This window comes from Sander lucioperca, chromosome 10 (assembly GCF_008315115.2).
Source record: "Sander lucioperca isolate FBNREF2018 chromosome 10, SLUC_FBN_1.2, whole genome shotgun sequence".
Taxonomy (NCBI): domain Eukaryota; kingdom Metazoa; phylum Chordata; class Actinopteri; order Perciformes; family Percidae; genus Sander; species Sander lucioperca.
The window spans coordinates 7,014,581-7,026,609 of record NC_050182.1 but is presented as its reverse complement, the minus strand read 5'-3'; the positions used below and the strand labels follow the sequence as shown (position 1 = coordinate 7,026,609).

Here is a 12,029-nt window from a genome sequence, read left to right as displayed (position 1 = left end):
TGGTGGACCCAAATGCAGAGAGCAGGCGAGGAGTAATGAGCACGAGGATTTATTTAACACAAAAACAGAACAAACCAAAGGCGGTCCAAAAATGGAGCAGGCAGATTAAACTGAACAGGCTACGACGTGCTGACAGGAACAAACACCAGACACAAAACACGCAACATCAAACAATGATCCAACAAATGACAAGGGGAAGACAAAGACTAAATACACAGGGTAACGATGAAACAAGAGGCAGGTGACACAAGGGCTGGGAAACAGGTGGAAAACATCAGGTAATCACAAGAGCGGGAAAACCGATAGTAAAACAAGACAAGACAAGACAGAGAACAGATTATCAAAGTAAAACAGGAAACAAGCAAAATACAGAACAGAAACAAACTACAAAAATAAGACACACCACAAAATACCGAAACCCTGACAAATTACGACCTATCTTCACTTTATAGTGGCGGTGCCTTGTAACGGCTGTAGTAGTAATGATGGGAGCAAAGCAGGAAGTAAGGTGACGAAATATAAGAGCACCAAATTCTATGTAAAGAGGCAGGTTGGGGGATGGATGTGTCTAACAAATACAGGACTTTCACCCAGGAGACCGGTGTTCATGTTTGAAAGTTTGCACGTTTGAAAATAAAGGGAAACAGAGAGTTTTTTTTAACTTTACGGAACATCAGGACTATGTCATGTTCTGCGTCAGATGCATAACCAGGATTAAAGTAACGTCTGATTTGAACTTGTATTTTAAATATTTTACCATCTTATTAACCTGTGCTGTATTAACGCCTCCCTCATGAGTGATGTAGCCTATTTCATCTTTTTATTACTGCTTGTTACGGCTTTGCATGGTTGAAGATGAAGATGGCTCGGGTCTGTGTTGCTTGGCTGTGTTTTGATGCTTGTATGGCTTCTTATACTGAATGGGGATACTGTTGATGTGTAACTGTGCTAATGTCTTGCTGCTTCCTGTAGCTCTGCATGGCTTACTGAGAAAGCTTATGTGTTGCTCTAGCTGTCTGTATGGTGTCTTGTTGACTTCTGTCTGTATAGTTTTACCTGTACTAATGTCTCGCTGTTTCCTGTTGCTCTGGTCTAAAATCATCTGGCCAAAGGACTACAGTTGAAAATTAGCCGGCTGGCTAACACTGCCACATTTACAGAAATGGTAAAGGAACACGCCGACTTATTGGGACTTTAGCTTATTCACCGTAGCCCCCAGAGTTAGATAAGTCCATACATACCCTTCTCATCTCCATGCGGGTTGTAACTCTGTCCGATGGCTCCACCGGTAGCTTAGCCTAGCACGGATCCTGAAGGTAATCGGTTCCAACTAGCCTACTGCTCCGAATAAGTGACAAAATAACGCCAAAATGTTCCCATATACATTCAATTCAATTCAATTAAATTCAATTTTATTTATAGTATCAAATCATAACAAGAGTTATCTCGAGACACTTTACAGATAAAGTAGGTCTAGACCACACTCTGTAGTTTACGAAGCCCCAACTATTACAGTGGTTGCCTCAAGAGCAAGCATTAGCAGTAGCTATTGCAACAGTGGCAAGGAGAAACTCCCTTTTTTGTTAGGAAGAAACCTCGGCAGACCCAGACTCTTGGTAGGCGGTGTCTGACGGCACCAGTTGGGGGTGTGGTGAATGGTGGCAATAATAGTCATAATAAAGATAGTGTAACAGTGACCACAATGGTAGTCGTAGTAGTTCATGTCATAGTAGGGCACAGCAGGGCGTTATGGGGTGTAGTGTGGCACAGCAGCCTGGGTGGACGCGGTTGGACGCGGCAGGACGCAGTCGGACACTGCGGGGAATCGCAGAGCGTAGCAGGGTGTAGTAGGTCCATAGCGTCAGCTGCACCCAGGACCCCGGTGTAGGTGCCACCCAATTCCAAGGCGATGTTCTGGGTGAAGAAGAAGCATAGGGACTCCGGGGAGAAAACTCCCCAGAGCTAGGTTAGTAACAAGCATTTCTGGGACTAAGATTGCACAAAAAGCAGACAAGTGAAAAGAGAGAAGAGGGAGCAGCTCATTGTGTCCTTGGAAGGAAGGAACTTCCGACAGCAGTCTAGAGTTATAATAGCATAACTAAGAGAGGCAGGCTAAAGAGAGGGGCCCTGGACCGGGCTCGTACTCTCCCCTGCTGGAACGGGCTTGTACTTCCTGCCTCCCTCTACTCTACTACGCTCCTCACTCCCTAACTGTAAGCTTTATCAAAGATGATGGTTTTCAGTTTATTCTTAAATGTGGCGACGGTGTCTGCCCCCCGAACCCAAGTTGGGAGCTGGTTCCACAGGAGAGGAGCCTGGTAGCTGAAGGCTCTGGCTCCCATTCTACTTTTAGAGACTCTAGGAACCACAAGTAGCTCTGAGTTCTGGGAGCGCAGTGCTCTAGTGGGACAATAAGGTACTAAGAGCTCTTCTATGTATGATGGTGCTTGACCATTTAGAGCTTTGTAGGTCAGGAGAAGGATTTTAAATTCAATCCTGGATTTTACAGGAAGCCAATGCAGAGAAGCTAATACAGGAGGAATGTGATCTCTTTTGTTACTTCTTGTCAGAACACGTGCTGCAGCATTCTGGATCAGCTGGAGGGTCTTGAGGGACTTATTTGAGCAGCCTGATAGTAAAGAATTACAGTAGTCCAGCCGGGAAGTAACGAATGCATGGACTAGTTTTTCAGCATCGTTTTGCGAGAGGATCTTCCTGATTTTGGCAATGTTACGAAGATGGAAAAAGGCTGTTCTTGAGGTTTGTTTTAAGTGGGCGTTAAAGGATAGAGCCTGGTCAAAAATGACTCCTAGATTTCTGACAGTAGTGCTGGAGGCCAGGGCAATACCATCTAGGGTAGCTATATATTTAGATAATGAAGTTCGGTGGTGCTTGGTTCCTAGCACAATAACTTCCGTTTTGTTGTTGTGCGGCGATTTAAAAAACTACAACTTTACAGTACAAACGGAACTATGTAATGTTCTGTGTCACATGCGTAACTGGAAGTAAACGTCTAGATCTAACCCAAACAATGATCTTTTTCTAAATTTAACTGAGTCGTTTTTGTGCCTAAACATAACCAAACTGTGACCGTTTCACAACGTCGACGACATGTTTAAACGAGTTACATTCTCTGGTTTAGATATGAGGACGGAAAACGCTCCTGTGGGTCGTATGACAGGGTAGAAATAAACCAACTGTATCAGCATATGGTTTAGAGAACTTGTTGGACCCAGGAGGGGATCAGTCTGTGACACTCTATGCCGTGTGTTATGGCGTTCATCAGCTTACAGCTTCTTGGACTCCTGTCTGACTGCAGGTTATAAAAATACAGCTCTGACACCAACACTCACATACAGATGTGGGTAAAGTTCCTTTCGCTGTCTCTCGTCAAAACTCCAGCAAACACTTGAAATGTCAAACAGTAAAATCTGCAAAAAAGTGACATTGATAAGAACTGAGGGAAAGATTGCCTGCTGTCTTCCTGATGGGGATACAACATTGAACTTTTATGACCTTTCTGGGACTCGGGGATCATTAAACTCTCGACAGGTTTAAACAGCCGACATTTTACTGAAGTATGAACAACAAGAACATAAATTGCATATTTACCTTTTTCTCTTGAATCTCAACATGTTTCCCCCCCAGTGTTAATTATCCTCTGTAATGAAAATGATAACCTGTCACGTCCAATAAAACCTCCGACGTTCACGATAAATGCCTGAATAATCAACCACGAGCACTGTTAACACTAACTCCCAACAAACCGGCTAAGGATTAATGTTCCCGTTTTTTATCCGCTGTGTTTGGGGTGTTTAGTGTTGATGTCAAAGAGGATTGTGGGTGTTAGGGAGCTGAGTTTAAAAGCACCTGTGGACAATACGAGCGATCACACAATTATGTGTTTGACATTTGTTTGGATGTAAATTGTTTTTTGTGAGTTTTGCTATAAATGTGTTTGATGTCGTCTATCCAACAGGAGCTTCAATTACATGTCGTAAAAGAATTCAACTCAGAGCTGTTAGCTGCACTCCACAAAAAGACAATAAGCACACAGCCTCACATGGAAAATATGGTTTGTTTTTCATCACAAGAGACTTAACGTATGTGTTTCAGGCTTTAGAGCTCTTAATGTGATTACAGCAATGTTGCTAAATCCACTCATACAAACAGATTTGTTCTGAAGTGGCACATACCAGTGATTTAAAGGTCCCATATCATGCTCATTTTCGCCTTCATGCTTGTATTTTTGGCTTTCTAGAACATGTTTACATGCTTTAATGTTTAAAAAACACCTTAGTTTTTGTATGCTGTCTATCTAAATATACCTGTATTCACCCTCTGTCTGAAAAGCTCCATTTTAGCGCTTGTCCCTATATGACCCCCTCCTGAAAAAGCCTGGTCTGCTCTGATTGGTCAGCATTTCCGGGTCTTCCGCATCTGTACTCTTGGAGTCTCTGCACCATTATTGCAGCCGGGGAATGGCGGTAACAGTACTGTAGAGCCACTTTCTACCTATGTGAAGTATAGTGGAGTCACAGTGTGGTATTAGTACTTTTTTTGAAGAAAAGGACTTCTTGTTGTCTAACCCTAACCTGTACCCTAAAACTAAGTCTAAACCTTCAAACAGTCTTTCAAGTAGTAACTGTTCTCACTACAATGTTTAAAACTAGAAGTCCTCACAGAGAGACATAACACACACACCGACACACACCGACACACACGCACACACACACTCACACACACACACACACACACACACACACGCACACACACACACACACACACACACACACACACACACACACACACACACACACACACACCCTACAGCAGACACACACAGAGAGCACACACACACACACACAACACACACACACACACACACACACACACACACACACACACACACACACACACACTACAGGGTGGCAGGAAACAAACTGACAGGCTTTAACTTCACCAACACGTGAAACTGACCATTACAGTTTTTTCTGATTGCTTAAGCACATTTTTTGTAACTATTGCCTATTTTTGCAAAAGTCTAGACACAAATAAGAAAACCTTTCACCCAATTATCAAAACATTGTAGTTCTCTTGCAAAAGCGAACACAGCTAGATTAACTCTTCACACCTTCGTAAAAATGGTGTTTTCGTGTCAAAGAGTAAACACAAGCCATCATCTACTAAGCACACAATGTGGCAACTACACACTGATGGTATGAATACAAAACACATCTGGCTTTTGCTTTCTCTGTGTACAGATGTCAATTTGAGGTCATACTTTTGTCATAGTGTCATGTAAACATACAAGGATCCAAACTTCAAGTATTGGTGTTTATTCACACTCATCAAAACCAAGACAGAGTCAGAACACAAAATAGTAATTTCACAAAAAAAAAAAAAAAAAAGTATAAAAGACAATCAGTCTACATCATGTCGTCTTTCTGGGTCCGGCCACAAAATTTCATCCACATCGCATGCGATATCCTCCAGTCCAAGGCACCGGGGAAAATATCTCCTTGAATGCCGTATCCAGGCTTGACATGATGCCTGATCAATATCTCCACATGCCTCCTCCATTGCCTGTAAAAGGGCTACCTGTTGATGAGGATGACGGTCGTACACTTTCCAACGCCAGGCAGAGAAGAACTCCTCGATGGGATTTAAGAATGGAGAGTATGGAGGGAGGTTGAGTGCCATGAAGAATGGGTGGTCCGTAAACCAGTTGCGGACCAAAGCAGCCCTATGGAAACTTACATTGTCCCATATGATGACATATCGGGGATGCTCTGGTCTCTGAACAGTGAGCATGTCATGTAAGGTGTCCAGGAATGCAATAATATGTGCAGTGTTGTATGGGCCTATGGTTGCATGATGGTGAACAACACCATTTAGGCTTATAGCTGCACACATGGTTATGTTACCACCACGTTGTCCTGGGACATTGATGATGGCACGGTGTCCAATAATGTTCCTGCCACGTCTCCTGGTTTTACTGAGGTTAAAACCGGCCTCATCTACAAAAAGTAGCTCATGTCCCATGGCATCTGCTTCTAGTTCCATCACTCTCTGGACAAGACAAAACAAATGCAACACATCAGGCCCATGCACAGCACTACAGTATGCACTTCCAAATTCAGAACCAATGACACTATAGCTTACCTGCACATAGTCATATCGCAGTTGCTTTACACGTTCTGTGTTTCTCTCGAAAGGAACTCTGTAAATTTGCTTCATTCTTATTCTGTGGCGCGCAAGTACACAACTTAGTGCAGAAATGCTTACACTGTGTATATTTTGAAAGATGGTGTCATTATCAATTATGCGCTGCTGTATTTCGCGCAGTCTTATTGCATTATTGGCAATCACCATGTTCACTATATGGGTCTCTTGCTCTGGAGTGAACATTCTTCCTCTGCCCCCAACATCTGGACGTCTAGCAATTCTGTAAAGTAACAATTTCAGTATTTTTGCATGTATGGTACTGTTGTGTTTCTCATTAGAGTATGGCAGTGCTACAAAGTACTTACCGATTCTCATTTCGAAATGTCCTAATGATGCTTGCCACAGTGTAGCGGCTCAAATTAGGCTGAACGCGTTGGCCAGCTTCCCTCAGGGTCATCCCATGGTTGATGACATGGTCCACTACTGTAGCTCTGATGTCATCAGTTATTCTATTTCTTACTCTTCTTACCCTTCCTCTTTCCCCTCCTCGTCCTCTTCTTGCTCCTCCTTGTCCTCTTCCTCTAACTTCCTCTAACCCTCTCGCTTCTTCAAGTCCATGTCCTCTCCCTCCAACTTCTTCAACTCCACGTCCACGTCCTCGTCCTCTTCCTCTTCTCACTCTTACTGCTCCTTCCATTGTACTCCACACAGACAGCTTACCTGTGGCTTATTTATAGTGCTTAGGCTGATTGCAAAGTGAACTAATTATCTAAAACAGTTTTCACATGTGAATGTGTGCCAGACAGTTGGCAAAATAGTGTTAATGATAGCCATACATGTGTATAATTTTGCTAGTAGTGTGTTGGAAATGTGGTAATTGAGTGTAAGCACAGAGTTGTGTTTAAAGTTCTGCAAAAAGAGTGTTGTGCTGTGAATTGTGCCTACAGTTTTGCAAAGTGTGTGTTACAAAATTGCAACATGAGTGCAAAGCAGTGTTTGTGCTTTTAGTTTTGCAAACTCAGTGAGTGGTTTTGCTATACGTATTAATAGTTTTAGAAATTGTGCTACAAGATTCACGATTAGCGCTTAAGCAATCAGAAAAAACTGTAATCCTTCATCACTCCTCTCACCCTCATCTCCTCACTTCTTCAACCTTCCCCTCCTTCCCCCCCTGTTGGCCTCTTTTCTTCTTTAACCTCCCACCTCCTCTCCCTGACAACTATTCTATACTTTCATTAACTAAAAACGCTGTCAGCTGTTATGTGTCCAGAATATTTCTAATCGATGCGGCCGTACTGTCTAGTATGCCAGAAAAAAAACCATTTAGCATGTCCCCAATACATAGTCTGTCAAATGCATGACAAAAATAATGGGATGTCTGACTGCATCCAGTCAGATTTTCTGGCTAATCCGACCCACAATCCTTTGCACAGCATAATGATCAAGATGGTCCAAGGGCGACAACCAAGTACCATGTACGTTCTGCAGCAGGCAGTCATCTGTTTATCATTCAAAAAAGGAAATTGGATGCAAACGTTGCTTGAAGATGCTGCAGACACAAAGTGTGGGTTAAAACCATTAAAGCAGAAGTCTTGAGACATTAATTGCCAAACAAAGAACAATTCTGTCACAACTTGAAAGCAGAACTAAATAACCAACATTTGGACACACTATACTTCCCCTTCTCAAAACAGTTATTCTTACCTGCTGAATTGAAACACAGTCACAATCTTGAAGTCGAAGTCCAGTAAAGACCATCACAGCGGAGCAGACGCCCTCCTAACAGCTCTCATACAGGACTGCAGCGGGACTTTAAACATGTTCAGGATGAACAGAAATCTACAGGAGGAAATTGGTACTTAAACATATTTTCATGTTTATGTGTCTGTATGTAGGACTTTATCTACTATATGTTTATGTGGCAGGATGTTGTCTACATTTGTGTTTGATGTGTATCTTTCAGAGGAACTCGAGGAAGTAGAAGATGACTATGTTAATATACCATCCTGGACTGTGGAGAAAGTGGCTGCTCGTCCAGGTACATTTCACACATTTATAGTATTTTCCAACAGCTTACACAGGTTTTCAAAACTATGTCTCCTTTTTTCAAAACTCTACACACAATTCCCAAAACTGCTCACACGAAATGCAAAATGCCTCACATCTCCTTCACAATGAACTGCATTCAAAATACCATAAACACATCTCAAAATGACGCATTTGCATCAAATGGCAAACACTTTTTTCATAATAGTAAATTTTTGGATATACCATGTACACACTGTTGTTCTAAATCTAAAGCTCTTTTGTCTTTCATTGGCTTATATCTACATTTACAATGTTCTAGAGAGAAAGTAATCTGCTGAAAATGGTTGAAAAGTGCACTGTAAACAGCAATGTAATGTTACAGTAAAACAGGAAATATTTATTGGGCAAAACATCATGTTTGTAAGAGTAGCTCAGTGTTGTATACAGTAGCATGGAACAAGAAAACAAAAGTACAAACATATGTAAACCAAAGGTATCATTTTTAGAATAAAGAATGTGTGTGTGTGTGTGTGTGTGTGTGTGTGTGTGTGTGTGTGTGTTGTGTGTTGGGGCGGGGGGAGGGGAGGGGATTGTATGCACTTTGTGCAAAACAAAGTCTGATTGATTTGTAATGCTGAAATAGTCATTAGATAGTTGCATGCAGTATGGACGCCACTGTAAGGCTACTCTAGATGGGCTTCTCTCATGGCCAATCCGTGGTTGATCACATGATGAATAAGTGTGGCCCTGATCTCAACAGAGATGGCTCTCCTTCTTCCTCTTCTTACCTCCTCCTCCTTCTCCTCCTCCTCCTCCTCCTCCCCTTGCTCTCTGTCTATTGTTGGCATCCATTGTTCAGTGTAGCATTTTGATTGGTTGTGTTTAGAAAAGGAAAGCAAGTCACTTCCTGTTAGATTTTTGTGTCTTAGGTAGAGAACTGTGTGTAATGTTTTGAAAAAAGTGAATGAAAACTGAGTGAAAGGCTGAGAATAGATTATGGTTTTGGAGACTTGCTGTGTAATTTTGCACTTTGAGTGAGAGGTTTCACAAATTGTGTGACATGAAAAGATTTTGTGTGTAAGCAGTTGAAAAAAAACTGTAATATTGTTAAACATGAGATGTATTTATCTTATCATGGTGTTGAAAACTGTATATGTTTGAAGATTGAAAATGAGAATGTTTTCAAAGCTCAAATTGTTTTTTTCTATACTGTAGGACTTGATGTATTCAAAGCACCTTTGTCTAATAAATCAGCATCATTAACTCAACTGAATTCTTATTTCTCTCTCAGACCAGAGGTTTCTCTGCTTCTCTCAGTCTTTTCCACTGATAACAGTGTGTTGGCTGATACTGTTAGTCATCATGGGCCTTTGTATCTACTGTGAGTACCACTGTCTTAACTTGTTGTTGTTAGTCCTTATTTAAAGGACAAGTTCACTTCATTTGCCATCCTGGCTCTGCTCAAAGATGTATTCCAAAGTTGATCTGAAGCTAATATGAGGCTTCAGCAGTCTGAGTTAGAGAAATCAAGTGTGTATCATTTTGTTAATTTAAGTTAAGTTAACTTTTTGTGATGGAAACATAAATAACATATTTAAAGATAAAAGGACTGAGGACCTCGTCAACTATCTCTTACTTTGGAACTTGATTAGAAAGATTATTCTCTAGTATGAACAGGAGGAATGATCAGAGAAAGAAAACTCAGTTTTAATGTTCATAAGAACACCTCACTATTGTTTTAAGATTTAAAACATGTGAGTCCATTCTGTAATGTCTTTTATTATAATGTAAAACACTAGTTGCATAATTTACGAAATTAATTACCACTATGATTAAGAAGCTCATTTTCATTTTGTAGTTGCTACATTAAGTCATGAGAGGGAACGTGAGCTAATGGCTGCCAATCGCAACTTGACAAACCTCAACGACAAACTCAACGTCTTAGAAAACCAGATCACAAACCTGACTGCAGTAAACCAGGAGCTGGAGACACGGAGGAACGACATAATAGGACAAATACAAAACATGGAGACAAACTGGAACAAACTCAACGTCAGTCGAGTTAAGTGGACTATTGATGTCCACTGCCACAAAGTAAATAACGGTATGTTCAGATCCCATTATTTAGGTCCAATAATAACCAATAATAATAATGCAGTAATGTTTATTGGTTTGTCTCTGTAGTTTCAGAGAGACAGTGTAAAGCTTGTCAGCAGGGCTGGGAACTCTTCGAGTCCAGCTGCTATCTGATTCATCCTTCTCATGGGAAAACCTGGGAAGAAGCTCGAGAAGTCTGCAGAGCACAGAGTTCAGATTTGGTTGTTGTACATGATGAAGATGAACAGGTAATGAGAAAACTGTGGGATTTTTTGACGCAATTAATAAAGTGAAATGCATTTTTTGTAGGTCTGAACACACTGAATCTGTAGATCACAGTGTGTGTATTTAACACGTGTTTAAATATCTGATAGCTGTTTCTCTGTTCTCAGATTGTACGCAACTATTTCAGAAGGTACATATACGGATACTGGATTGGCCTGAGAGCTGAAGGAGGGAGATGGAAGTGGATTGATGGAAGTGATCTGACTGAACGGTAAGACATTGAATTATAAAAATAGGCTTAAGACCTGTCTGATTAACCAAACTTAACTATCTGTAATGATCTGAACTATTCATATCACATTTTCTTTGGCCTTGCTGTCTGTCATTTCTACTTACACATACACACATCAGTCCACATATCCTCATTTTATCTATTTTATTGTAATTTATGTTATGTAGCCAACCTTATGCTTTTATTTTTATTTTTTTTAATTCAGTGCTTACTTGTGTTCAATTATTTTTTTGTTGTTGTTTAGGACACTTGTAATTGTTCATTATCTATATTACAGTTTTTCTCGATTGCTTAAACACATTTCTTGAAACTATGCCTCGTATTCTCAAAACAGTAAACACAAATCCATAACGTCTCACCCAATTCACCAAACATCCTATTTTCAGGTCAAAATGAAGCACTATATCAAAACCATTAACTCTTGCTGAAAAACCAAACTTTGACCCCAGACGGGACACACAAGCCGTCACAACATACACACTAAAACTTAGTTTTACACACTGGTGTAATAAATTCAAAACAACATTTCCAAAACTGTTAAGTTATGTTGCCACAAACCTTTTCAGATGAACACAAGACACAACCAATGGTTACATTGGCACATTTTATTCATTACTGTATTACAGTACTACACAGTAAAAAAACAAAACAAAATGATTCTGCATCAGCATCCCGTCTTTGCTCTGGGTCAGGCCAGAGAATCTCGTCCACATCACAGGCTATATTGGCCCTAGCCAGGCAGCGGGGGTAAAATCCTCTTGCATGCCTGATCCACCCCTGACACGCATCTACTGATATGTCTAGGCAGGCTTCTCGGTCATACACTTTCCACCGCCATGCCGAAAAAAACGCCTTTATTGGGTTAAGAAATGGAGAGTATGCAGGCAGAAAGAGGTTGGAAAATATTGGTCACGAACTAGAGCAGCGCGATGGAAGCTGACGTTATCCCAAACAACAACATAGTGAGGGTGCTCTGGTTGTGCTGGTTCCCTGTGGTCCAGCTGGAACATATGCTCTCTTAGACCGTCAAGGAATGCAAGAAGGAGCATAGTATTATAGGGTCCTAGACTGGCATGGCGGTGGAGTACCCCTCGTTGACTGATGGCTGCGCAAATCGTGACATTCCCTCCACGCTGACCAGGGACATTTACAATAGCCCGATGGCCGATTATATTCCTCCCCCTTCTCCTTCTTTTGGTGAGGTTGAAACCAGCCTCAT

At 41.3% G+C, this 12,029-nt stretch overlaps 2 protein-coding genes across 5 annotated transcripts in view; one reads left to right on the top strand and one right to left on the bottom strand.

Moving 5' to 3' along the window:
* LOC116064311 (CD209 antigen-like protein E) overlaps positions 1–12,029 on the top strand; it is a 114,107-nt gene that overhangs the window by 98,404 nt on the left and 3,674 nt on the right. For 2 of the 4 annotated variants that reach the window (XM_036005925.1, XM_036005924.1), the window contains exons 4-6: positions 10,055–10,300; positions 10,381–10,541; positions 10,686–10,789. In XM_036005925.1, the coding sequence (XP_035861818.1) occupies positions 10,055–10,300; positions 10,381–10,541; positions 10,686–10,789 (511 nt within the window). Of the gene's footprint in view, positions 1–7,882; positions 8,024–8,131; positions 8,207–9,487; positions 9,578–10,054; positions 10,301–10,380; positions 10,542–10,685; positions 10,790–12,029 lie in introns of those variants that run through there. The other 2 variants (XM_031319432.2, XM_031319442.2) reach the window with 2 other exon arrangements.
* Positions 5,420–6,762, bottom strand: LOC118496004. Its single transcript, XM_036005922.1, has 2 exons — positions 6,534–6,762; positions 5,420–6,448 (listed from the first exon to the last, which is right to left on the bottom strand). The coding sequence occupies exons 1-2, from the start codon at positions 6,623–6,625 to the stop codon at positions 5,425–5,427; spliced, it is 1,116 nt and encodes a 371-aa protein (XP_035861815.1). The 5' UTR covers positions 6,626–6,762; the 3' UTR covers positions 5,420–5,424.